Source organism: Notamacropus eugenii, chromosome 7 (genome assembly GCF_028372415.1).
Source record: "Notamacropus eugenii isolate mMacEug1 chromosome 7, mMacEug1.pri_v2, whole genome shotgun sequence".
Classification (NCBI taxonomy): Eukaryota; Metazoa; Chordata; class Mammalia; order Diprotodontia; family Macropodidae; genus Notamacropus; species Notamacropus eugenii.
In genome coordinates this window covers 34,428,229-34,455,102 of record NC_092878.1, presented here as the reverse complement: position 1 = coordinate 34,455,102, position 26,874 = coordinate 34,428,229, and the positions used below count along the sequence as shown (strand labels likewise).

At 35.0% G+C, this 26,874-nt stretch overlaps 1 protein-coding gene across 7 annotated transcripts in view; it reads left to right on the top strand.

Moving 5' to 3' along the window:
- Nucleotides 1–26,874, top strand: part of RPS6KA5 (ribosomal protein S6 kinase A5) — a 197,534-nt gene that overhangs the window by 148,530 nt on the left and 22,130 nt on the right. For 4 of the 7 annotated variants that reach the window (XM_072624959.1, XM_072624958.1, XM_072624963.1 and 1 more), the window contains 2 exons: nucleotides 6,139–6,330; nucleotides 20,781–20,940. In XM_072624959.1, the coding sequence (XP_072481060.1) occupies nucleotides 6,139–6,330; nucleotides 20,781–20,940 (352 nt within the window). Of the gene's footprint in view, nucleotides 1–6,138; nucleotides 6,331–8,008; nucleotides 20,587–20,780; nucleotides 20,941–21,027; nucleotides 22,836–26,874 lie in introns of those variants that run through there. The other 3 variants (XR_011970710.1, XM_072624960.1, XM_072624961.1) reach the window with 3 other exon arrangements.

Sequence of the window (26,874 nt, the reverse complement as noted above, 5' to 3'; positions counted from 1 at the left end):
GGGGAGGGGACAAATGGGGAGAAAATTTGGAACCCAAAATTTTGTGAAAATGAATTTTAAAAGTTAAATAAATTAATTAATTTTTTAAAAAAACCATTTTCTTAGCTCTAATATAATTTTTAAAAAAGCAATTAGGCTTAGATTGCAATTTACACCATATTCCATAATCTAAACGGATACACGTCCTTAATATTGAAGATCATGATATTAAAAAATTAGAAAAAGGGAGGCTGCTGGGAAGGTGGCAGAGTAGGTCAGAGAATTTCAAATTCTCAAGATTTACCCTGACGAAAGAGATAAAATAGCACCTTAGGGTGAACAAAATTTGGTTAAAAAATAAATAAAACTAGGGGCACAACAGGAGTCTTCTGGGGAGAATTGGAGAAAATCAGAAGAAAAATCCCAGGATGGAGTTTGATCTCTGTGAAGAGTAAACACCTCCAGGCCAGATTCCACACAAGCAGCAGCAAGCTCTGGGGAAAGCTGGGTTGAGAGGCCACCTTGGCACCAGCCACAGGAACTTTTACCCCCAGAATTGTGAGAGGAGTTGGGCGTTTGAACCAGGGAAGATTAAGGAACCTCTGCTGACAAAGAATGCCAGACCCAGCTATCCTGTGAATAGTGGCAGGGATGAGAAAAACCAGCATACTCCCACTGCAGAAGCAGTGAAGCAGGGTGCCCCTGACTGTGGGCACTCTCAGGAGGCTGCAGGTTTGACTGGTTCCAGGCTTGAGGAGAGAACTGAGATCTGGGGAAGGGGCACCATCCTCCATACTCCAGCACTAGAGGTGATTACAAAAATTAAGCTATTACTACAAAAAAAAAAAAATGCACAGGCAAAGGAGGAAGAATTCAACCATAGAAAGTTATTGTGGGAATAGAGAAGACCTGAGTTCATCTGCAAAGGAGGATATTGAAGCAAGGAAATGCTTTTCTATCCCAAGAGTAACATCAAATGGTCACCTACCCAAAAAGAATTCATAAAATTTAAATCAAATGAGTGAGATGGAGAAAAAACTAAAAAAGAACAATCCAAGAAAAACAAGATCATGAAAAGAAAGTCAACTAATTAGAAAAGGAGATCCAGAATCTTAAGGAAGAAAATGACATCTTGAAAATTAGAACTCGGCAAGGCAAAGCCAGTGAAGTTATAAGAGATCAAGAAATAATTAAGCAAAATATGAAAAATAAAAAAATAGAAGAGAAAGTGAAACATCTTAAAAGAAAAACAACTGATGTGGAGAACAGATCAAGAAGAGAAAACAAGAATAATTGAACTACCTGAAAGTTACGATCAAAAAAAAAAAATCTTGATAAAATAATACAAAAAATAATTAAAGAAAATTGTCCTGAAGTATTAGAACATGGGCGAAAAGGAGAAATAGAAAAAATCCATCAACAACTTGAAAGAGATACTATGAGGGAAACTCATAGGAATATTATAGTTAAATTCTGAAACACCAGCTCAAGGATAAAATATTAAAAGCAACAAGATAGAATCAATTTAAATATGATGGTGCCACAATTAGAATCACACAAGACCTAGTAGTGGAGACACTAAAAGACTACAGGTCTTGGAATACTATATATCAAAGAGCAAAAGAACTGGAGCTCTGGCCAAAGATATCATACCCAGCAAAGTTAAGCGTAATCCTGAATGAAAAGAAAAGATGGACATTTAATTGACTGTCAGACTTTTAAGACTTTGTTAAAAAAAAAAAAAAACACAAAGGATATGAACAGGCAATTTTTGGAAGAAGAAATTAAAGATATCTATAATCATATGAAAAAATGCTCTAAATCACTATTGATTAGAGAGATGCAAATCAAAACAACTCTGAGGTACCACATCACACCTATAAGATTGGCAAACATGACAGAACAAGAAAATGATAAATGCTGGAGAGGATGTGGGAGAGTTGGAACACTAATTCATTGTTGGTAGAGCTGCGAGTGCATCCAACCATTCTGGAGAGCAATTTGGAACTATGCCCAAAGGGCTACAAAAATGTGCATACCCTTTGACCCAGCAATATCGCTACTAGGACTGTATCCCCAAGAGATCATAAAAATGGGAAAGGGTCCCACATGTACAAAAATATTTATAGCAGCACTTTTTGTAGTTGCCAAAAACTGGAAGTCAAGGGGATGTCCATCAATTGGGGAATGGCTGAATAAATTATGGTATATGAATGTAATGGAGTACTATTGTGCCATAAGAAATGATGAACAGGAAGACTTCAGAGAGGCCTGGAAGGACTTATATGACCTGATGCTGAGTGAAAGGAGCAGAACCAGGAGAACTTTATGCACAGCAACGACCACAGTGTGCGAGAGTTTTTTCTGGTAGACTTGGAATTTCTTAATAACGCAAGAACTTCTTAAAAAAAAAAATCCCAATGGTGGTTCTCAAGGCAAAATGCCTTCCACACTCAGAGAAAGAAATATGGAAGTCACTCACAAAATGTAGCAGGTCATGTTTGTGTATGTGTAAGTTTTTGTGTATCATGTTTTGATTTGTTATATGATTTCTTTCATTTATTTTAGTCTGACTACATAGCATGACTATAGTGAAAATACACTCAATAGGAAAGTATATGTAGAACCTATACCGAATTGTATGCAGTCGTGGGGAGGGAGGGGGGTAGTGGGGGGTAGGTGTGGGGGGGATAAAATCTCAATTGTATGGCAGTGATTGTTAAACATTAAAAAATAAATAAATAAATAAATAAAATAAAATAAAAAAAGAACAAAAAAAGAAAAAGAAAGAAGAAAAAAAAGAAAAAAAAAAACAAAAACCCTGAACTTAATAGAAGATTTGACATACAAGAGCCAAGAAAAACATAAGGTACATACTAAAGACTTATTACAAGGGATTCAATTAAGGATAGACCATTTACTCTTTATCTATGTGAAAAATATATATATGTCTAAGATTGTCATTAGTAATTGGGTAGTTTGTAAGAAATATTGGGGTAGACCTGAGTATAATATAACTTTAAAAAGTAAAACCATTTAGGAGTAGCTAAAAAGAGTAATTATTTTATACAAATGAGGTGCAAGTGGAAGGATAGATACAGAGGAGTTAAATGGGGGAAGAGGACTGGTAGTTCTGGTAAACTACTTTCATTGGGAATGAATTTAAGAGGAAGCAATACACAGATATCTAGAAGAATATAAACATATTCTAAATTCAGAAAAAACAAAATGGCAAGAAGGGGACAAGGGAGAGCTCCCTAAAGAGGAAGGTGAGAGAATAAGTTAAGGGGGGTATAGAAGGATGTTTCAATCAGTGGGAATGAGAGGGTGATGAAAGGGTCCTGGGGTGGGGTAGGCTAAGTAATAGAAGGGCAAGGTAGAAGGTAGAAATAGGGGAGGAAACGAGATATGCACAAACATAAAAACAAAGATCAACTTGTTAGGGAAAGTATATGTCCATATATGTGTATGTGTGTGTATGTGTATGTATATATCTGTATTTATATAGTAATCTATGCACACTAAATTGTAGCTTTGGGGAGGGGAAAGAAGAGGAAGGGGACAAAAAGTACAAAGTACACAGCAGAGAACAAAAGAAAACTTAAAATGAAGCAAAGAAAAGCAGGACAGTTCTCAGCACAGTCTATAGTATTTATCATACAGGCTTTCTTGAAATTAAAATTTATCCTTACATACTCTGAATCCTCTCTTATGTTCTGCTATGCACATGACATGCTTTTTTTCTTTGTATTTAAGTTCCAACATTTAAGTTTGTGATATTTTTTTTTCCTTTGCTCTGTTCTGTATTTCTGTTCTGGAGTTTGAGTCTAAAATAAAATGTTACAAAAAATCAGATCACATAGCCCTCATAACTATAGGTAGGAGATGTATTCTTAACCAAAGGATAAAGGTAATTGCAAAAGAAAAAAAACGGTATGCTTATGTTCCCTTGGTTCTGAAAAGCCTACAAAATTGATTCATCTAGGACAGAAAGAAAATTTGTAAGAGAAAAAAATAAATTTCTCTGTGAGGATTTGTTATCCAAGATATATAACCAATTAACATTGTGTTTCATGTTACACATAATAAAAGCCATTCTCCAGTCAATAAGTAGTTAAGGGATATAAACCAATAGTTCTCAAAAGAATTGCAAAATATAAGAGAATTGCACATCAAAACAACCCTTTTTGAGGTTTCACCTTTCACTCTGCAAATCAGAAAAGATGGCAAAAGTCAGTATTGGAAGAGTTGTGGGAAAAGTCACACTGGAGCATTATTGGGAGTAAGGTGAACTGGTAGAAGCATTTTGAAAAGGAGTTTGGAATCATACAGGTAAAACAACTGAAATGTCCATGTTCTTTGAGCCAGAAATTCCATTTTGTGGCATATACGCAAGAACATCATTGAAAGGAAGGAAGTCCCTATATACACCAAAATACATACAGCAGTATTCACCTAATAGCAAAGGATTGAAAACAAAGTAGATGTCCATGGATGGTACATGAATGTAATGGAATATTATTGTGCTGTAAGAAATTATGAATGTGATGAATACAGAGAAGTATGGAAGTATGTGTGTGAAATAAGCGGAGGCAAAAAAAATGTACACAATGAATACAAAAATGTAAACGTTAACGTTGCAAAATTATGAAGAACAAGCATGATTTGAATGAAGATATGTGAGAGTACATTCTTGACACATCCCTTTGTGGAGGTGAGAGGTACATAAGCATTGAATATTGTGTGTGTTTTCAGGCTTTTTCAATATATTAATCAGTTGTGCTTTATGTTTTCCGCCTTTTTGTTATAAGAAAATACTGTTTTTATATGTGATGACTCTATAGGAAAGGGAGGAGTACCGAGGAAAACTATGTAAAATCTAAATGTAAAAAGCATAACAACAATAAAGACTTATTTTATTTAATAGAAGCCATAATTAAAATACAGTATTCTTTTCTTTTAATTTAGCAACTTATTTCTCACTTGCCAGTTACATAAAATGAATGTAAAATAAAAAATGACTATATAATGGCAATAAATTTTCCATATTTTAAAATACATTTTAAAAAACTTTCAAAACTTTCAAAAAGTTTTGATAGCATTAAGATGTTTCTTTCTCTAATTGCCAGAATCTAAAGATAAAGAAACACGTTAAATGTATGGTTGGAAAGAATATTAGATATCATCTAGTCTCATTTCCTCATTTTAATAGTGAGACTTACTGAGAGACTGATCAGCATTAAGTAGGTGACACAATGTGAACTGAGACCCAGGACTCCTGACTCTTAATCAAGTTCTCTTTCCCAGGACAATACAACATAACATACCAAACTCTTGATAGCAATTTAATTCTAATGCTTTCCTAAGGATTTGTTTGTCAAATCTGGGAACATGACCTTGAACTCTGATGTAATTTGAGAGAGTTGAGAATTGTTCCCTACATTTGGTGCATTTGCCAATGCACCAATATTTGTAGTAAATTCTATTAGAAGTATATTTTTACGTTGTTGTTGTTTGTCCTTCAACAGAGTACTCTCAATCTATTCAGTAGCATTTTTAATGTAGCCTGTTGGCCATTTTATACAGAATAGCACATGAGACTTACTTGTGTAAGTTTCCTTAGTCCATGTGTTATGTATCAAATATGCTTCTTAGTAGAGTTGAGTTTCTATATTACTGAATTTTAAGCAGAAATACCTTACTAGTTTGTTATACTGCACTTAATGACAAGTTTGAGCATAGAAAAGTCATGTGTTTGCCCATTGTCAATGGTTTGGTATTTTTCATGAAGTTAGAATTAGAATTCACCTAATCCAATGTCCATCTGTTCCTGAGCTACTATACTATGCTACTTCTCTAAATTATAGTTATAAATAGCATATGTTCAAAGATTCTTTCCACTGGGGAGGAAATATGGTATAGTGGAAAGAAGGATGACCTTGAAGGAAGCAGAGATCTGCTAGCAGTATGATGATTTTCAGTTTCCTCATCGGTAAGATAAGGATAATAATATCTAGTGCCTTCCTCATAGTGTTATTGTGAAAAGCAAACGAGATAATATATGTAAAGTATTTGATAAACTTACTTAAAAGCACTGTATAAAGGCAGCTGTTATAGAATATTAGTCATTAATTTAACTTTTGTGTTTTTATCTTACAGAATTTATTGTTCACTGATGAAAATGATAATTTGGAAATTAAGGTAATTGATTTTGGATTTGCGCGTTTAAAGCCACCTGATAATCAGCCTCTTAAGACGCCATGCTTTACTCTTCATTATGCTGCTCCAGAGCTCTTAAATCATAATGGCTATGATGAATCTTGTGATCTGTGGAGCTTGGGAGTCATTTTGGTGAGTTTCTTTCAATGTAATAAGCTTGTTCAAGTAACTGAGCATATTGAATTGATATGTTGCTACTCTCGCATTGTTGAATTTGAGAATACCAATGGATTAATTATTCAAAGTACACAGATAATTAGATTTCTGAAAATCACAGAATCTAAAAGACAAAAGGAGCCTTAATTTGTGCCTGACCAAAAGTCTCCCCTACAACATTGTAAAGAATTAAGTCATTCAGATTTGCTCAAAGTATTGAGGGGAATGCACTGATTCCAGAGACAGCCTTTGTGACAGTTCTAATTTATTAGGAGTTTTTCCTTTTTTTGAGCCTAAATCATCTTCTCTATACCATATACTGTTGTTCCTAGTTCTGTCCCCTGTGGATACAGAGCATATCTAACTCTTCCATGTGATAGCCTTTCAGTTATTTGAAGATAGATATCAAATCACCTTCTCTGTAGTTTCCTTTACTCAGTCAGTGTATGGAATATTCTCCAGACCCCTCCCCATTCTGCTCACCTTGTTCTGGGTATGTCTTACTTATTAATGCCTTTTCTTTTATTTAAGCTTGTAATTTTCATAGACCTACAAGTTCTCTCTTAATTTATTTGAATATGTCATATATCCATCTAGTAATGTCTCTCATGCTATCATAGTTTCTTTTTACACTTTTTTTTTACTGCTTATACTTCAGCAGCTCCGTTTGCTAGTATGTTTTAAATGTATTAGTACTATTCTTTTGTTCCTTTTGAATTTTGGGGTCATACATTAGAATTAATAATATTAATAATAATAATTAATAATGCCTTCTATTTGCAAAAATATTTATTGAGCAGCTTTGTTTTATGATATGACTACACACAAATGAGTCAAGTTCTGTTTGAAGAAGCTAGAGTATAATATCAAAATAAATTAACAGTGTGTTTTGTATAATGTGAAAGTAGGATAGTAGAGATAGGATTATTTAGTCTTTCATTAAAATCATAAAATGGTAGAAAATTTCTGTCCTGAGAGGCTGTACAACCCAAAAAAATAAATCCAAGAATTAGTTATTCAAATTAATCAATGATTTATTATAAATTTTTAAGAAGAATTAGTAATGTGTAAGGTACTATTAGGTATATTTCATGGCATGTAGCAATCCTAGTGTCACGAAATGTTTGGTGCCACTTTAGGAAACAGAACAATGGGCTGTATAAGCAATATATGCTCAATATGTTATTGTCTACTGATGCCATTTCCTATCATCATTCTTTCATTCAGAAGACATTTATTAAGTACCTCTCACACATACAAGACCCTTTGGGAAATGTCAATATAAATAAGACATGGCCCCTATTTTCAAGGAGCTTACCATCTAGTAGTAAAGATAAAACATACGCTCATATAAATGTAGTATAAATTAGAATGCATTAAAGACATGCAGAGTGGGAAGAGACTATTTCCAATTACTATATTATTTAAGTTGTCTCGACTGATTTCTTATAGCATAGAAGTAGCCTTGGTTCTTGAAAATCATAGCATGGAGGTAACCTTGGCTCTTGAAGGCCATGCTAAAATAGACTCCATATTCTGACAGGGCTTACTAACCTAGAAAGACTTCAAGGGTAGTCCCAGCTGTGGTCTATATAATTTAAAAAGATTCATTACCAGAAAATTTTTCACCATGCAATAAATATTTGGAACGTAGGTGGAACAAAGCAGCTATTAAAACTGTACTAAGATATGGAGAGTTGCAGTCTGTATTGTTAGAGGGAGCATCCACATCGATGAAGTTGTAAGTATTTTGTATTTAAGCAGTATTAAGCCTTAATTGTATTATTTTTGTAGAGCTACTTTATCATTTCAACACTTATGGTTTGAAGCTTACAAAATCAGAAATCTACTCATTTTGAAAAACACAATATTAGCTTCTATTTTTTCTATGTTAAGTGGACTCAAATTTCATTAATTACAATCACTTAAATTATTGTACTACATGGAGAAGAAAATAAAGTGGGACAGAAGGAAGAAAAAGTATAATCAAATAGGTTGGAGGAAAATACACATGAGGCAGAGTGAAGATGGTAGAGACAAGACAGGAAGTTACCTGAGCTCTTCCCGGTTTTCCTTGAAATAACTTTAAATTGAGCTCAGAGTACATGCAGCGCAGCTCAGGAAGCATGGAGCGCAGCCCCACATGACAGGAACAGGACCCTGAATAGACTTCAGGGAGCCGCCGACAGCACCTGTTCCCAGATTGCTCAACCCACAAACAATTTCAAAGGTTAGTGAGAGGGCTCCTTCACCCAGGACAGGGGAGCATGATTTGGACCCACAGCCACTGCAGTGGGAGCTTTCATTTTTGAAGCCCTCCACCTAGAGTCCCTGGTGGAATTGAGCAGCTGATCTGAGTCTCAGCCCTGAGTGGCAGCCCTGGGAGACCTCCACCTAAAGCACCTGGGGGAATTGAGCCCCTGATCTGAATCTTGGCCCTGACAAAGAACTCAAAATTCAAATAACTGGCTGGGAAAATGCCCAAAAAGGGGAAAAAGAATAAGACAATAGAAGATTACTTTCTTGGTGAGCAGGTATTTTCTTCCATCCTTTCAGATGAGGAGGAACAATTTAGGTCTTCAGAGGAAGATCTAAAAGTCAAGGCTTCTGCGTGCAAAACCTCCAAAATAAATATGCACTGGGTCCCTCCTCCCCTGCTGCCACAAGCTGTGCTATCCTAGTGCTCACCTTTATCTCAATTGGGAAATGGCTCTTATTTTTATAAATTTGACTCAGCTCTGTATGTTAGAGAAATGAAGCCTTTATCAGAGAAACTTGCTTCAAAAATTTTTTTCACAGTTACTATTGCTAACTGTATTTTCCTCCATCCTATTCTCTCTACCTTCACTTATTCCGTTCTCTCTCTCCTTTCACTCTGTCCCTCCTCAAAAGTGTTTTGTTCCTGAATACCCCTTCCCCCAATCTGCCCTCCCTTATATCACTCCTCCTTATCCTTTTTCCCTTCTACTTTTCTGTAGGGTAAGATAGACTTCCATACCCCATTTCCTGTGTATATTATTCCCTCTTTGAGCCAATTCTGATAAGGGTAAGGTTCACTCATTCCTTCTAACATACCCCCTCTTCCCCTCCACTGTCAAAGCTTTTATTGCTTCTATTATGTGAGATAATTTACCTCATTCTACCTGTCCCTTTCTCTTTCTCCCAGTACATTCCTCTCTCACATCCAAATTTTATTTTTTAGATATCGTCACTTCATATTCAACTTACACCTGTGCCCTGTGTCTATATATATATGCTTCTAACTACCCTAATAATGAGAAAGGTCTTATGAGTTACAAATATCATCTTCTGATGTAGGAATTTAAACAGTTTAACCTTAAGTCTGTTATGATTTCCCTTTCCTTTTTACCTTTTTATGCTTTTCTGAGTCTTGTATTTAAAAATCAGATTTTCTATTCACTTCTAGTCTTTTCATCAAGAATACTTGAAAATAGTCTGTCTCATCGAATGTCTATTTTTCCCCTGAAGGATAATACTCAGTTGTGCTGGGTAGGTGATTCTTGGTTTGTAATCCTATCTCCTTTTACCTCTAGAGTATCATATTCCAAGCCCTTTGATCCTTTAATGTCAAAGCTGCTAAACCTTGTGTTATCCTGACCATGGTTCCACTGTACTTAAATTATTTCTTTCTAGCTGCTTACAATATTTTCTCTTTGACCTGGGTACTCTCTAATTTGGCTATGATATTCCTATCAGTTTCCATTTTGGGATCTCTTTCAGGAGGTGATTGGTGGATTATTTCAATTTCTACTTTACCCTTTGGTTCTAGAACACCAGGGTAGTTTTCCCTGATAATCTCTTGAAAGATGATATCTTGGCATTTTTTGATCATGGCTTTCAGGTAGTCCCCATAATTTTTAAATTAATCTCTCATATCTATTTTCCAGGTCAGTTTTTTTTCCAAGGAGATATTTCACATTGTCTTCTATTTTTTTCATTCTTTTGGCTTTGTTTTATTGCTCCTTGGTTTCTCATAAAGTCATTGGTTTTACATTTGCTCCATTCTGATTTGTAAGGAATTGTTTTCCTTAATGAGCTTTTGGACTTCCTTTTTCATTTGGCCAATTCTATTTTTTAAGGCATTCTTCTCTTTATTGGCTTTTTAAACTTCTTTTGTTGTTTCTCCTAGTCTGTTTTTTAAGGTGTTATTTTCTTCATTTTTTTGTGTCTCCACCAAGCCTTCGACTTTTTCTTATGATCTTCTTGCATCACTCTTATTTCTCCTCCTGGTTTTTCCTCCACTTCCCTTATTTGATTTTCAAAATCCTTTTTGAACCCTTTCATGGCCTGAGACCAATTCAGTTTTTCTTGGAGGCTTTGGATTGTAGGAGCTTTGACTCTGCTTTCTTCCTCTGAGTATATACTTTGATCTTCCTTGTCACCATAATAATTTTCTATAGTCAGAGGGTTTTTTTTCCCTTTGTTTTTGCTCATTTTCCAGTCTATTATGAGACTTTGAACTGTTTGTTAAAGTAGAACTCTACTTCCAGGATGGAAGGTGAACTGTCCCAAGCTTCAGGGGTTTTGTGCAGCAGTTTTCAAAGATACTTCTAAGGACCTGTAAATTTCCAGTTCTTCCAAAGTGGTATGACCTAAGGAGATGTATTTTCTACTTTCCTGGTCTGTTCTCTGTTCTGTGTGTGACCACAAGCACTCTTTTCTGTCCTGGAACTGTGAGGGTCTCTCCTCCACTGCTGCCACAAGCTCTCCTGTGCTAGTGCTCATCCTCACCCTGAAACTGCTACCAAAGACTGGGACCCAGATCCAAGTGTGGGCAAAGCAATAGAGTCCTACTTCAGTGCTAGCAGAGAGACTCCTATAATCTCCTTCTGACCAGTTGTTCAAAACCCTTACCATCCAACTGTTGTCTGGGAGTCCCAAAAGCAGCCTCTGGCCTAAACGTATTTGTAATGGGCTTGTTATCCATTATTTCCTAATTAGGGGTAGAGGGTGGAGTGGGGAAGGGAAGGGCAAGAAGATAGATATTTGCTGATTAAAACAATAAAATGTTTTTAAAATAAAAAAAGCTTCTGTAGCAGTCGTGATCTCAGACAATAGCATAAATAGATGCTATCAAAATATAGAGAGGGAAGCTACATTATGATAAAAGATACTATAAAAATTAACATATTTAATATATATAAATGTTAATATAGTGATATATAAAAACATAATAACATACATTTAATATATATGTATAAAATTACATACCATCTAAAGAAAAAGTTAAGTAACAAGGAGAAATAGTAAAATTAGAATAGTTGCCAACTTCAGTGTGTCCCTTTCAGAAATAAACAATCTAATAAAAGAACAATGAAGTTAAGAACTGGAATATAATTTTAGAAAAGTTAGCTCTCTGAAATGTGGCAATCATTGAATGGGAATATAAAGGAACTTATATATTTCTCAGTTGCGCGTGTGTCACTTTTACAAAAATTGACCATGTATTAGGATGTGTAAAAAAAAAAAAAGCCTTGCAAATATAAAAAAGCAGAAGTATTCAACACAATAAAATAAAACGCAATAAAAATAATGTTCAATGAAGAGCTATTTTTTAAGATTAAAGACTAATTGAAACTAAGTAATATAGCACAAAAACTTCTTGGAAAAGTAGTCAGATGTCTGGCAGAAATTAGGTTGAGACTAACCTCTCAGACCAAATGTCAAGATAATCTCCAGATAGATAGAGGATTTGGACATAAAGGGTGACATCATAAATGCAGCAAGGAAGGAATTACCTTTCAAATCTACGGATGAGGAAAATTTGTGCCCAAATAAAAGATAACCCTGAGAGAAGTATAAAATAAAACAGACAACTTTGATTGCATAAAACTAAAAGGTTTTTTGCAAAACAAAACCTATACAGCTAAAATTAGAAGTAAAATTGACAACTACTGGAAAGGATTTTCAGCAAATTTCTGTAGTAAGATTCTCATTTCCATCATGTATAATGAACTGATTCAAATTAATCAAAATAGAAAACAAACATATATGTATGTATGTTTATATGTATACATATATAATTGAGAGAGGAGAAAAAGGACTATATATAAATATATACATATAGTCAAAGGATGTGAATAAGCAGTTTTAAAAGGAATAATCTGAGCTGCTATATGAAAAAATATATTGTTACTAATAATTAGAGAAATTAAAATTGAAGACACTCTAAGGCCCATCTCACACCCATAAGATTGGCAAAGTGGAAAATGACAGTTGTTGGAAGGACTGTGGGAAGCTAGAAACATTAATACACTGTTTGTGAAGCTGTAAATTGGCACCACCAAGCAATTTGTAGCTTTGCCCCAAAAGTCATTATGCATATTCTTTGATCCAGCTATGCTACTACTAGGGCAAAAACCAAAATAGTGCAAGGAAAAGGACTCATTTTTGCGACAGTATGTATAGCAGATCTTTTTGTAGTGGCAAAGTAGTGGAAACTAAAGGGATGCCCGTCATTTGGAGAATAGCTGAACAAAATAGTCTACATAAATATGATAGAATACTCTTGTACCTTAAGAGAAAGAAATGGTTTTGGTGAAACCTGAAAAGACTTTCGTGAATAGATGCAGTCAAGTTAACAGAATGTAGAGAGCATTTTTTACGTAATTACAATATTGTTTTAAAAAAACACTTTTTAAAAACTTAAAAACTCTGGTAAATGCAATAACCCCTTAATATTCCAGAGAACAAATGATGAAACTTGCTACCCATATCCTGATAAAAGTGATGAATTCAGGTGCAGAATGAAACATTTTTGAGATATTTCTGATGTGTCAATTTGTTTTGATTGAATAGGCATATTTCTTACTAGGGATTTCTTTTTCTTATAATTTGGGGGAGGTCTGTGGAAGAAAGAGAAAACAGACTTTGTTAAGTGAACATTTTTTAAAACCTGAATTATTTAAATATAAGAGATTTTGGAAGGGAAGACATTAGTACTTGAGTTGGTCAGGAAAGCCTTCGTACAGAAAATGTCTTAAAGGAAGAGAAGATTCTGAAATGGATTACAAAGGCATGGAGACAAAGAGCTATGGTGTCATGTATGAGGAGCAGAGAGAAGACAAGTTCGGCTGAATCTCAAAGTGTAAGGGGACAATAATGCTTAGTGATAGTGGAAAAGTAAGAACTAAATAGAGTTCATATTTTATCCTAGATGCAATAAGGAAAATTACTTTGGCAGCAATAAGTATGATAGATAAAAGTGGTGAAAGACTTAAGGCAGGAAGATCTTTGAGAAGTCTTTGCATTAATCTAGTCAAGAGGTGATGAGAGACTGAATGAAGGTGAAAGCCATGTGAGTGGAGAGAAATCAGATGTGAGAGATATTAATATAAAAACAACAAGATTTGGCAGTTGGTTGCATATGAGGACTGAGGAAGAGTGAGGAATCCTTTCAGTTTCAAGTCTATGAAGCAGGAGACTGAAAAGATTGTGGTACTTCTGACAGATATAGGGAAGTTTGGAAGAATGGACTATTTGAGGAAAGAAATAATGAGTTCTGGATATGTTGAGTTTAAGATGTCTCAGATATCCAGTTTCAGATGTCAGGTCATATTTGTCCTGATCTTGAGCAAAAAAGTGGCATTAATTCAATTATCTGCCTTATCTAGTAAAATTGATTTTTATTATGCTAAGTTGAACATTTTCCATTTATCATGATTCAAATTTCATGTTATTGATTTTGTCTCATTCTGGGAAAATTTTTAATATGTCATTTATCCCATTAGCTATATTTCCCAAATTTCTACCATTTTCAGATTTGATGAGCATATCTTCCAGCTTTGTCATTTTCAGATTTGTTAGACACATCTTCTGTTATTTCCTTTAAGTTACTGATGAAAGTGTTAAACTTGACAAGACCAAGGAAAAAGCATAACTCTTTTGTCATCCTTACTCACATTTTTACATTTTCACAGAGAGATCATGAGAGATTTTGTTGAATGTCTTGTTGAAATCAAGATATTATGTCTATAAAGCTGTAAGTCCAATGATGTTATCAAAAAAGAAAGTGAAATTGGCATTACTTTTTAGTAAACTCATGATGATCTTTTTAGTACTCATTATTTACTAGGTCCTCACAAGCCATCTGCTTATAATCTGTTCATTAATTTTGCTGAGGACCTGAGTCAAGACTGCCCATTTGTAGTTATCAGAATTCACCTAGTCTTCTTTTGAAAAGCAGGACATTTTCTGACCTACTTTTCTGCTACTTTTCCTCTTCTCCATAATTTCTTATAGATAGCTCTTTCACAATCACAAGTTCTTCCAGTATTCTGGGATGAATATGTCTGAGCTTGAAGACTTGAACTTATTTTAAACTGTTAGATTTTTAGTATTTTATTAGATTAGATTAGATATTAGTATTTATTAGATCTTTTAGTATTTTTTACTATTTTATTTTTTATTATGAACTGTCATCAACAGACATGTCAGTATATGAAGAACAAATTAGAATTATATACAAAACCATGAATTTGTTATATAGTTTACTTTTTTGTGTGTACTAAATTTTAAAAGGTTCTAACAGGACTGTCCCATTTGTGTGCTCTTCTGATATTTTTTCTTCTGCAAATTTAAAAATGGTTATGTTCTATTTTTAAAATCTCTTTAACTACCCATTAACTCAGTTCTCCTTCCCTTTGTCCCCTCCCCGCAAATAGTAACAAGTTAATATAGTCAGACAATGCAGATCATCATGCCATGTCTGAAAATGTGTGCCTCATTACACATTTCTAATTCATCATCTTTCTGCCAAGAAGTGGGAAACATTATTTATCTTCAGTCTTCTGAAGCTATGTTTGGTCTACTATGTTGATCAAAACTTTTGATTCTTTTTCCTTTGCATTACTGTGATCATTGCATAAATTGTTCTGATTCTGCTTTCAGTATATGTAAGTTCATACAAGGCTTTTCAGGTTTCTTTGAATTTGTTGTGTTCATCATTTCTTCTGGAATAAGGATGTTCCATCACAGTCATATCTACAGTTTCTTTAATCGTACCTCAGTTGGACACCCACTTAGTTTTCAAGTTCTCTGTTGTATATAATTGTATGTTTACATATATTTAAATTTAATTATAGTTTAATTTAAATTTTTACATAAATAAATGTTGCATATAAAAATGTTCCTATAAATATATTTGTATTTATGGCCCTTTCCCTTTTGTCTTTTGACCTCTTTGGGATATTTACCAAATGGTAGTATTGTTAGATCAAAGAACATATGTAGTTTAATGACTTTGGGGGCATTGTTTCAAATTGTTTTCCAGAAATCTAATTTGGGTTGACCCAATTTATAGATTTATTAACTGCATGCCTATCTTCTCACAGTCTTTCTAAAAATTTAATTTTTCACTTTTTATCATTTTTGTCCATCTGATTATTGTGAGGTAGGACCTCAGAGTTCTTAAATTTTTTATTTCTCTTATTGATAGTGATTTGGGAGATTGTTCTTATGTTTTGATATTCACCTTCTGTTTCTTAGAATTGTAAAACTGAATGCTGTTAAAAACCATGAAGACTATCTTATGCAGCCTCATTTTAAATGCAAAGAAGTTGAAAACCAGAGAAGTGATTGATCTTGTGTCTCACAGACAGTTATTGACTGAGTCTTGATTAATACTCACACACAAATCTCTTAACTCCTCATCTAGTGCTCACTCTACTGTATCACAAAGTTTATTATAGCCTTCCAAATTGAAAAATCATTCTCTGTGATAGAGCAGATAGAAGAAAAACAGGAATTCATGCATTTTATTTTTCATCTCTTAATACTAAACCTAGCAGTGGGTCTTCTTTCTCAAATCATAATTTAAAAAAAAAACTTTTTAAAAAATCTTTTAGTCTACTTAAGATTGTTGTTGTATAAGGATAGGTCTTTAATGATTTAGTGGCGTAAGATACAGTCATCTCAGTTGGGAAGGTAAGGAAATTTTAAATGGCATGCATATGCTTACCCTTCCTATTTTTCTAACATGCCTAAACAGATACATTTAATATGAGCATGTTCATTCTCTTACATTTCAAACGTAAAATCTCGATACTTTTATTGATGTTTTTATTGCATTTTATTACCAAACATCATAATTAAACTAAAACTGCTATCTCTAAAGTTACCAGCGATTGTTCAGTTGCCAAATCTAATGACCTTTTCTCAGTCCTCATCCTTCCTGATCATTCTGCAGTTTTGGTACTGTCAGTAACTCTGTTATCCTTCATATTCTTTTTTTCTCTATGTTTTTGTTATGCTGTTCTCTTCTAACTCTCTGGTTCTCTTTCTAACTCTCTGACTGCCCCCCTTTTTTTTGCCCTGGATCTTCAACAAGGTTGTCCTTTGCTAGCTACTGGTATCTCTGCAGGTGATCCTCAGTTCTATTTATCACCAACCTGTCTCTCGACTTCTAGTCTTATATCTCCAACTACCTCTTGGACATCTCAAACTAAATGTCTCATAAACATCTTAAACTCACCACATCAAGAACTGAACTCATCTTTCCCTAACTTTCCTATTACTATCAGGGCTATACCTTCGTCCCAGTCACCCAGGGTTACAACTTAGGTGTCATCTTCAGTTCCTCACTCACTCTGTCACACACACACACACACACACACACACACACACACACACACACACACACACACACACACCTCTACCCAATTTTTTACCAATTTCTTTTGTTTTTACGTTGCAATATCTATCAGATATGCCCGTCTCTTCTCTGAAACAGCTACCGTTCTAGTACAGATCCACGCTCCTCACCTCATGCCTACACACTTGCAATTGTTTTGTTGTCGGTTTCCCTGCCTCTAGTCTTCCTACTCCAGTCCTGCACTCAGCTGCCAAAGTATACTTGCTAAAGTAAAGGTCTGACTATATTACACACACACTCAATTCAGCAAATTCTCATGGCTGCCTGTTACCTCTAGAGCCAAATATAAAATCCTTTGTTTGACTTTTAAAGACCTTGATAACCTGGCCTCTTCTTAGCTTTCCAGTCTTCTTATAGCATACTTACTTTATGATCTAGTGACACTGGCCTCCTTGCTGTTTTTTCCTTGACACTTTTATCTCCTGACTATGCATGTTTACCATCTCTCCCCATGCCTAGAATATTCTCTCTCCTTATCTGTCTCCAGGCTTCTCTGGCTTCCTTTGAGTCTTAGCTTAAATCCTATCTTCTACAAGAAGCCTTTCTCAGTCTTCCTTAATGCTAATAATGCCTTCTCACTGAAATTATCTCCATTTTATCCTGTATATATCTTGCTCGAACATAGTTGTTTGCATGTTTTCTCTTCCATTAGATTGTGAGTTCCTTGCAGGCAAGGACAATCTTTTGCTTTTCTTTTAGGTCTATAGTGTTTAGTGCAGTGCTTATCACATAGCTGATTATTAATAAATTCTGTTCACTTATTGTGTTTACTTTTCTCTAATGGATGATTGAGGAATACTTTACTGTAGAAGACAGAGTACATATAAACAAATGGACATATTACTAGGGAAGGTTTTGTGAGCAAGAATTTTTGTAATAGTTTGAGGGAAGAAGCATGATTTGAAGACATAGAGCAGAAAGTTGTCTATAAAGTATATCCTGTTGCCATGGGAAAGAAAACAACAAATAATAAAATTGAAAAGTCTCATTGAACACTAATGCCTATGAGAATTTGATATAGACCCTAGAAAAAAGGCAATAAATGTTAACATGCACTTGGAAACAAAATAAACTCACCCACATCAAAATGTTCCTGCTCTGTGCTTTATTTAACCTGGAAAAAAAAAAAGAAACTCTTGCCTCGTCTCAGTTCTTTTACCTAAACTTGGAAAAAGAAAGTAGGAAGGAACACGTGGAAAAATCTGTTAGGATGAGACGGACAAGCCTAGTTGTGTGGAGATTTTTTAGTGTGTACAGAACGAATCCTCTAGTGAGGTACGCCAGCTCTGGCAGCTGGATATAGCTCTAAAGAGCCACAGGCTGTTAAAAAAAAAAAAAACAAAAAAAAAACAACTTTCAGTTCTGTACCACTAAGTGTCTGGCCCAATGTCTGAACTTAGAGCTCATTTGGAAAGGGCTTCCCTTAGAGTTTTGGTTCTTTTTAAATGACTCCATTTAAGGGTTGGGTCCAAAAGGAACTCTTAAGGATCCTTTTCAATTTATTAGTCCATGATTCAGTATAGTACACATGACATTTAAAATAGCCATTCTTCTCTGCAAATGATAGTGGTTCCTGAAGTGGAACCAGAAGGCAATGTCTTGCTCTACATGAAGGTGGAATTTTTTGTATGGACTTTTAGATGTCTATCCTGGGGCATTCTAAATGTACCTGCTCTTGAACTACTTTGACATGTGAGTTATTGTTTCCTGTAGAGAATGAGTGACTAATAAGTATTTTTGAATGCCTACACTGTGTAAACTGTAAAATGTGGATCAGGAAGCAAAAGGATAAGACGTTGTCTTTGCTTTTAAGGAATTTAGAATCTAGTTGACGAGAAAAGATAAATTCACATAAAAAGAGACCCAAGGCAGTGTATTGCCAAGCCTAGAGGCCTGTATTGGGCTACCCGAGTCTTTCTTACCTCACCTCCCGAGGTCTTCGGCTGGCCACGCTGGATGCACGTATGAGAGAAAGGACGTTCCAGAGTCAAACAGGGGTTGAGCTTTATTACAGGGTTTCGGTTACAAGTGCAGGGGGGGTTCTTCTTTCTTAGGAGGAAGAGGGGGAGATTTCCTAAGGAGGCTAAGCTTAAGGGATTGGAAGTAGAAGTACAAGCGGGGAGAGAGGGGGAGGGGAGAGAGAAAAGAAAAGAAGCGGAGCCCTACTTTTCTCTTTGGCTCCACACGTGCTAAGAGCTTTTAGGCTTCCTCAATCCTACTTAATCTTCAGCCACACAGTTTGCATCTCAATACCGTGCTGTTAGGTAACTAGGTGTGCTCCAATCCGGGACGACCTCGAGGGCAGGGAGACTCCACCCATCAGGTATCTCCAGGGGAGAGGCGGAAATACCCGAGCTAGCCGAGCTAGCTCGGTCTGACCTTCTCGAACCCCCGCTGTTCATGGAGGGCCTCGTAAGACTCTAAGATTTAGAAGTCCCACTTTTACCTGCCCGAGACTGTCCACACGGATTTGAACTTCCAGTCCCAACAGTGTATTGTATTGTATTGTATCGCCATGGAATGAGCATTGCTTTTGGAAACAAAGGACCTAAGCTTGAATCTTTGCTCTGCTACTCACTACTTGTACTTGGTCAGTATCTTATCAGTATTAAAAACATATAAATTATTGTATATAATAAACACAGAAATACTATATTATGCATACCACAATACATGTATTCTATATAACATAATCACTGTCAATTCTAAATAATAAAGTAAATGATCAATTTGATCAACTAGCTTTCTTAAGTACTTGCTACATCTAGGTACTATGTAGACACCAAGATCACAGAGACAAAAACAGAACGGTCTCTACCTTTACAAATTAAAATTATAATTGGGCAGACAACATAAACATACATTGGTAAATATAAAACACAAACAAAACAAAAGATGCAAAATAACCTGGGGAAAAGCACTAAGTAGCTGGAACAGAAAAAACTCATGCCAGAGGCGGTGCTGAAGCTGAGTCCTGAAGGGAACCTGGCATCCCAAAGGGTAGAGGGGAGGAAGAAGAATGTGCCGGGTGCAAAGACATGAAGGTAGGAGATGGAGGATGATGTGTGAAAGAAGAGCAGGGAGGCCTGTTGGATTGAACAAAGTATGTAAGATGTGATCATGTAATGAGGCAGGAGAAGTAGGAGGAGATCAGGTTATAAAGAGCTTTAAATGCCAAACAATTTACATTTCATCGAACAATTCATAGGAGTCACTGGATTTTTTGAGTGGGGGAGGGTGATATGGTCAAACCTGTACCACAGGAAAATCACTTTGGTGACTGTGTGGAGGCATTGTATTAAATATGATTTCTTAAGTCCTCAGTTTTCTCATCTGAAAATTAAGGGATTGAACTAGATAACTTGTGAAGGGCCTTCTAGCTCTAAAATGTAGTGTCACTTTGTTAACCAGCTATTTCACTTTTAAAGAAAATTTTTATGATAAATTTTGTTTTAATTTTCAGTGAAGATATGTAAGAATTCAGAAATATGATCAAGAACATAAAGAAAGGAAAGACAAGCAAAAGCAAGAAGAAAACAAGAAAAGAAACTACCAAACTCTGTCAATGTGAGGGATTCTCAGGAATCTGTAAATAAAATTTGTTAAATGCAGTGATGCTATTTGTTAATACTTGAATAGTAATTTGCATTAATAAAATCGTCACCATTATCAGTTGTATCCTTAGATATTATCAGTAGTACCTTCAAAATCATTCTGTGATCTTAATTTAACATTCTTTCTTTTTCTCTTATAGTATACAATGCTGTCAGGACAGGTTCCATTCCAGTCTCATGACAAAAGTTTAACATGTACCAGTGCAGTAGAAATCATGAAAAAAATTAAAAAAGGTGATTTCTCTTTCGAAGGAGAAGCCTGGAAGAATGTATCCCAGGAAGCCAAAGATTTGATTCAAGGTAAATAGGTTTTGATTTTTGGATATTTTATTAAGCTTAATGATTAAAATTAAATTGTAAGTACCTGTATGTACTTTTTTTATCCAGGAAATCAAGAATACTCTTTCAATTCTCAAGACTATATTCACTTAAAGTTTACAGTGTGATCTTTTTGTTAAAAGAAGAGACAATTAGGAGGAATCAGAAATAATCAAATTAACCCAGTCTTCAATCATTTTGAAAAAATAAATTATCCAGGAGAGAACTCTCCATTTGATTAGAGTTTCTGGGAATATTGGAAAGAATTCTGGCAGAAATTAGAAATAGAAATAAAATCGCAAAATAAACTGAAAATGCATATGTGAACTGAATATTAAAGATATAAAAAAGAACCGGGTCGGGTACCTTTAATAGCTATGGTGAGAGTGTGAACAATTAAGCAAAAAAGGAATAAAAGTAGTTACACAATACTAAATAAACAATTTTGATTACATTAAATTGAAATGCTTTTGTATGTATAAAACTAGTGTAACTGGGAGAAGGGAAAAGGGGGAGAAACTGGAGGAGAAACCTTTGTAACAAACATCTGATAAAGAGCTGATATCTAATAAATCAGCTAGCAGAAATATATGACCAAAAACCATTTCTTGAGCAATAAGTGGTCAAAGGATATGAACAAATCATTACCCAAAAAAAGAATTACTATTAGCAATCCTGTTGAAAGGATACTCCAGATCACTAACAACAGTAGAAATAAATGCATATTAAAAACAACTTGGAACTTTTAGCTCACATCCAAGAAACTGGCAGAAGTGACAAAAGATCAGAATAATCAGTGTTGGAGAAGCTGTAGAAAGACAGACTCTGTTGGGGGAGCTATGAATTGATCTGACCATTCTGAAAAGTAATTTGGGAGAACAGCAAAGATAACAGAGTAGGAGGAAGAAGGACAACTCAGCTCTTTCTCACAACTGCTTAGACAAAGATTGAGAAAGAACATCAGAGTTGAGTAGTGATTGGTAAATCCAAGGAGTTCAGCCCACTAGCAAGTAACTAGGGCTGGAAATACAGACCAAGAGTGAATATATAGTTTTGTTGTTATGACCCCAGAGCAGAAACCTGGATTCAGCCAATAGGCAAAGGAATGGATGAATGTTAACTATGGTCACTGCCTACCTAGACTCTCAGGTTTATAGGTTCCTAAGCCTGGTTTGGGTTCAGGCAAAAAAAAAAAAAAGCGAACAAACCAAACTTTAGGCTTGCTTTGTGAGTGGAGTTTCAGAAGGCCTGTCTAGATATCATATTTAAGAAATCACTAATTATTCTAACTTCTTTGAGAACCACAAAGCAAAGTGAACATTGAAATAGTGCATCACTTCCTGAAAGAAACCCCAAAATGAAAATTCCAAGAAACATCATAGCCAAAGTCTAGGTCCTTTAGGTCAAAGAATAAATACTGCAACAGCAGGAAAAAAAAAAGAATTCAGGTGTTGAAGAGTCAGAGTCAGGATCACACATGATTTGGCAGCCACCACTCTAAAGGAGTGAAAAGTTTGGAATATGATATTCCAAAAGTCAAAAGATATAGGCTGACAACCACAAATAACTTACTCAGCTGAAATACACATAAGCCTGTGCATGAAATAAAGGACTTCTAAACATTCCTAATGAAAAAGACCAGAGTTGAGTAGATAACTTTGAAAAGCAAACACAGGAGTCAAGAGAAACATAAAAGGGCAAATTATGATTAAGCAAACAAGAGAGACAAGACTACAGAAGAATGAAATAGTTCGATTCTAAGAGGGGGATAAGATACAAATGTCCCCACAGAACCCTAAATATCATCAGGAAACATAGAGGGAATTAAATAAGACAGAGGTCCTGAGAATCATTTTGTTGTACTTTATTAATTTTCAAGGAAAGGGAAAGTAAAAGGAATATAGAAGGACAAGAAAAGAGGAACAGGGGAAGAATTATCTCATATAATTTAGGTGTGCAGGTAGAATACTATACCAAAAGGAAGGGATGAGGAGGAAACTGGCATCATTTAAGTGTCATTTTCATTTGAATTGTTCAAAGAATGATAAAATACACACACATATGAAATTACATACAAAAATCTGGTGTAGAAATATATTCAATTCAGTAGGAAAGCAGAAGGGAAATGGGAGAGGATAAAGAGGAGTAGGAAGAGCATTGATGGAAGGAATCAGTCATTCTCAGTCCCTTGTGACCCCATTTTGGATTTTCTTGACAAAGATACTGGAGTGATTTGCCATTTCCTTCTCCAGCTCATTTTATGGAGGAGGAAATTGAGGCAAACAGAGTTAAGTGACTTGCCCAGGATCACACAGGCTAGATTTAAATTCAGGTCTTCCTGACTCCATGCCTACTGTGCCACTTAGCTCTACAAGGGAGGGAATAGTCATAAGCAAAATAAATTCTAGGTTGGGTGGAGGGATTTAAAATAGAAGGAAATAGGGGTAAGAACTTTTGGGTTGGATATGAAAAAGAAAAAGATAAGAAAAATGAGAGGGGCTGCAAATTATATCAAACATAGAACACTAGTGCTGAGACACTTCTCATTCACTACCCTCTTCTTTGTGAAGAGAAAGGTATAGGACAAACAGGAAAAGAATTACCATAAAGTATCCTCAAAGTATCATGGAAATCATAATAGCATTTTTCTCAACAGAATTATTATGAGGATCAAATGGCACTATATAAATATTAAGTATTATTCTTTCCTAACAGTAATAATAGAATGGCAAAATGAATTAGAAAGCAGAATCCAAAAATATACTTGTTCATAAGAAACACACTTTAAAAAAGATTCACACAATTAAAATAAAATATAGCAGTAGGATCTGTTATGCTTCAGGTAAACTCAAAAAAGCTCTGTAGCAGTCTTGTAGACAAGATCAGAGCTAAAATAGACTCAAATAAAAGACATAAATAGGGAAACTACATTTTACTTAAAAGTACCATGAACAATAAACTTATCTCGGTACTTAACATATATGCATCAAAAGCCATGGTATCCAGATTGCTAAAAGGAAAAGCTAAATGAGTAATAAGTTCAAAACTATAATTATTGGGGACCTCAGTGTAGTCCTTTCAGAGGTAGCTAAAGCTAACAAAAATAAGTAGGAAAGTACCAAATCTCAAACTTTATTATAAAGCAATAATCACCAAAGCAATCTCATACTGGCTAAGAAATAGGGTAGTGCATCAGTGTAATAGGTTAGGTACAAAATATATTGTAGTAAGTGAACATAGTAATTTAGTATTTGATAAACCTGAAGATCTAAGCTTTGGGGACAGAAACTCATTATTTGGCCAGAACTTCTGGGAAAACTGGAAAACAATATGGCAGAATCTGGTTACTGAACAACATCTCACATCATTTACTAAGATATGGTCGAAACATGAGTTGATGTAAAAGGCGATACCATAAACAAATTAGGGAGCTCAGAATGGTTAACCTGTCAGACCTATCAGTAAGGGGAGAATTTAGGGCAAACAGGAGATAAAGAGAATTACGAAATATACAATGGATAATTTTGTTTTTATTAAATTTTAAAGGTTTTGCACAAACAAAACCAGTACAACCAAAACTAGAAGGAAAGCAGAAAACTAGGGGGAAATTTTATAGCAAATATCTCCAATAAAGGCCTCATTTCTCAGATATACAGAGAACTGAGAGTCAAATTTATAAGCATCCCCAATTGATAAATTGTCAAAGTATATGAACAGGCAGTTTTCAGACAAGGAAATCAAAGCTATCTGTAGTCATGTGAAAAAAAAAATGCTCTAAATCAATGATTAGAGAAATATAAATTAAAACAATTCTGAGGTACCTCCTCACACCTATCAGATTGGCCAATATGACAGAAAAAGAAAATGATAAATATTGGCGGGGATGTGGGAAAACTGAGGCACTAATGCATTGTTGGTGGAGTTGTGAACTGATCAAACCATTCTGGAGAGCAGTTTAGAACTATACCCAAAGAGCTATAAAACTTTCCATACCTCTGATCCAGCACATTTAGGGTTAAGGTTATTCCACTCCTAGATCTGTATCCTAAAGAGATCCAAAAAAATGTGGGAGAAAGGGACCTATTTGTACAAAAATATTTACAATAACTTTTTTGTGGTGGGAATGGCTGAACAAGTTGTAGTATGTAATTGTAATGGTATACTATTGTGCTATAAGAAATGATGAGCAGGACATTCAAAGCACTTATGATGAAATACGCTATCTACATCTAAAGAAAGAACTGATAGAGTCTGATACAGATCAAAGCGTACTATTTTTCACTTTTTTATTTTTTTAAGTTTTCTTCCACAAAGTGGCTGATATGGAAATATGTTTTACATAATTATGTATGTACGTATTACTGATATCAGATTGCTTACCATCTCAGGGAGGGTGGAGATAGAAGAAGGGAGAAAATTTGGAGCTCAAATTTTTTAAATGTTAAAAATTTGTTTTTCCATGTAATTGGGGGATATATTATTTTAAAAATGCAAACTAGAAAAGAGAAGAACCTGAATAGAACTTTTTAAAAGTTAAGCAATGATAGATCTCAGCCAGTTACTGAATGGAAATAGAAAGGAATGTACATTTATCTCAGTTGTATGTGACTTCTTTACAAAACTGACCATTTATAAGGGCATAAAAATAATAAAAATAATAGTAGCATTTATGTAGCACCTACTGTGCCAGACACTGTGCTGTGCACTTTACAAATATTATTTCATTTAGTCCTCAGCACAACCCTGTGAGGTAGGTGCCATTATTATCCCCATTTTACAGTTGAGGAAACTGAGGCAAAAGTAAAGTGACTTGCCTAGGATTACATAACTAGTAAATGTCTGAGGCTGGATTTGAACTTGGGTTTTCCTGACTCCAAGCCCAGCACTCTATCCACTGCCAAACAAAAGAGGAAAGGAAATATTAAACACATTTAATTATCACAGTGAAATAAAAATATTTAATAAAGGGCTATTGAGGAAAATATTTAAACAATTGGAGATTAAAATAATCTAATCATAAAGAATTGGTGGATAAAAGAACAAATCATAGAAATATTAGATATTAATTAAGGATAATGACACCAGTGGGACAGCATGCCACCATTTGTGGGATAGTTTACATCTCCAAATACATTCATCAACAAAAGATATGTTGCTGTTGTTGTGTTTGTCCTTCGTTTTCAAAGAGGACCATGACATCAAGATGATGACATGACTTGCAGTTGACTTTGATTTGAGGGAGGGAGGGCTGTGCAAGGTCTCCAACTTCACTGTCTTCTCCTGAGCCGTCTGGGTCCAGTGGCTTGAAATTCATCAGAACAACTGCAGATGACCCAGGATGCAATGGGAGACCCTGGCCCTTTCAGGCTAAGACATCACATTCTCACTTTGAGTGAGATACACCCATTCAATGAATAGGCTTCTTTAAGTTACTTCAAGGGATGGCCTCTTTAATCAAAAAAAAAAAAAAAAGAAAAAATCAAACTGGGAGGCGAAGACCTTAAGGGTTTCTGGGCACAAGAGAAACAGTTACTATTTACGTATTACATTCACTCTGTGCTAGGTGGATGGGGACTAACAAGTCTATATCTATAAGCTCCAGAGTGAGTTGGGTTTAAGACTTGATCTTTGAGCAAGAAATGTAGCTAGTAAACCCAAAGGAAAAAAGCAACTTTTAGCCATGGAGTTTACCTTCCTCTGGGCAGAACACCAGAGGAGAGAAGAGAGGAGAGGCGCTAGTACTCACAGGTTGTATTTGTCCTTTGTTCTCGAAGAGGACCATGACATCAAGATGATGACATGACTTGTAGTTGAAACCAACTAGAAAACTAACAAATTTATTTTTAACACAGTTTATAACAGATAAAGCAATTCCAACTTTTGGTCAGGTGATACTTCTTTTTAAAGCATTTACAA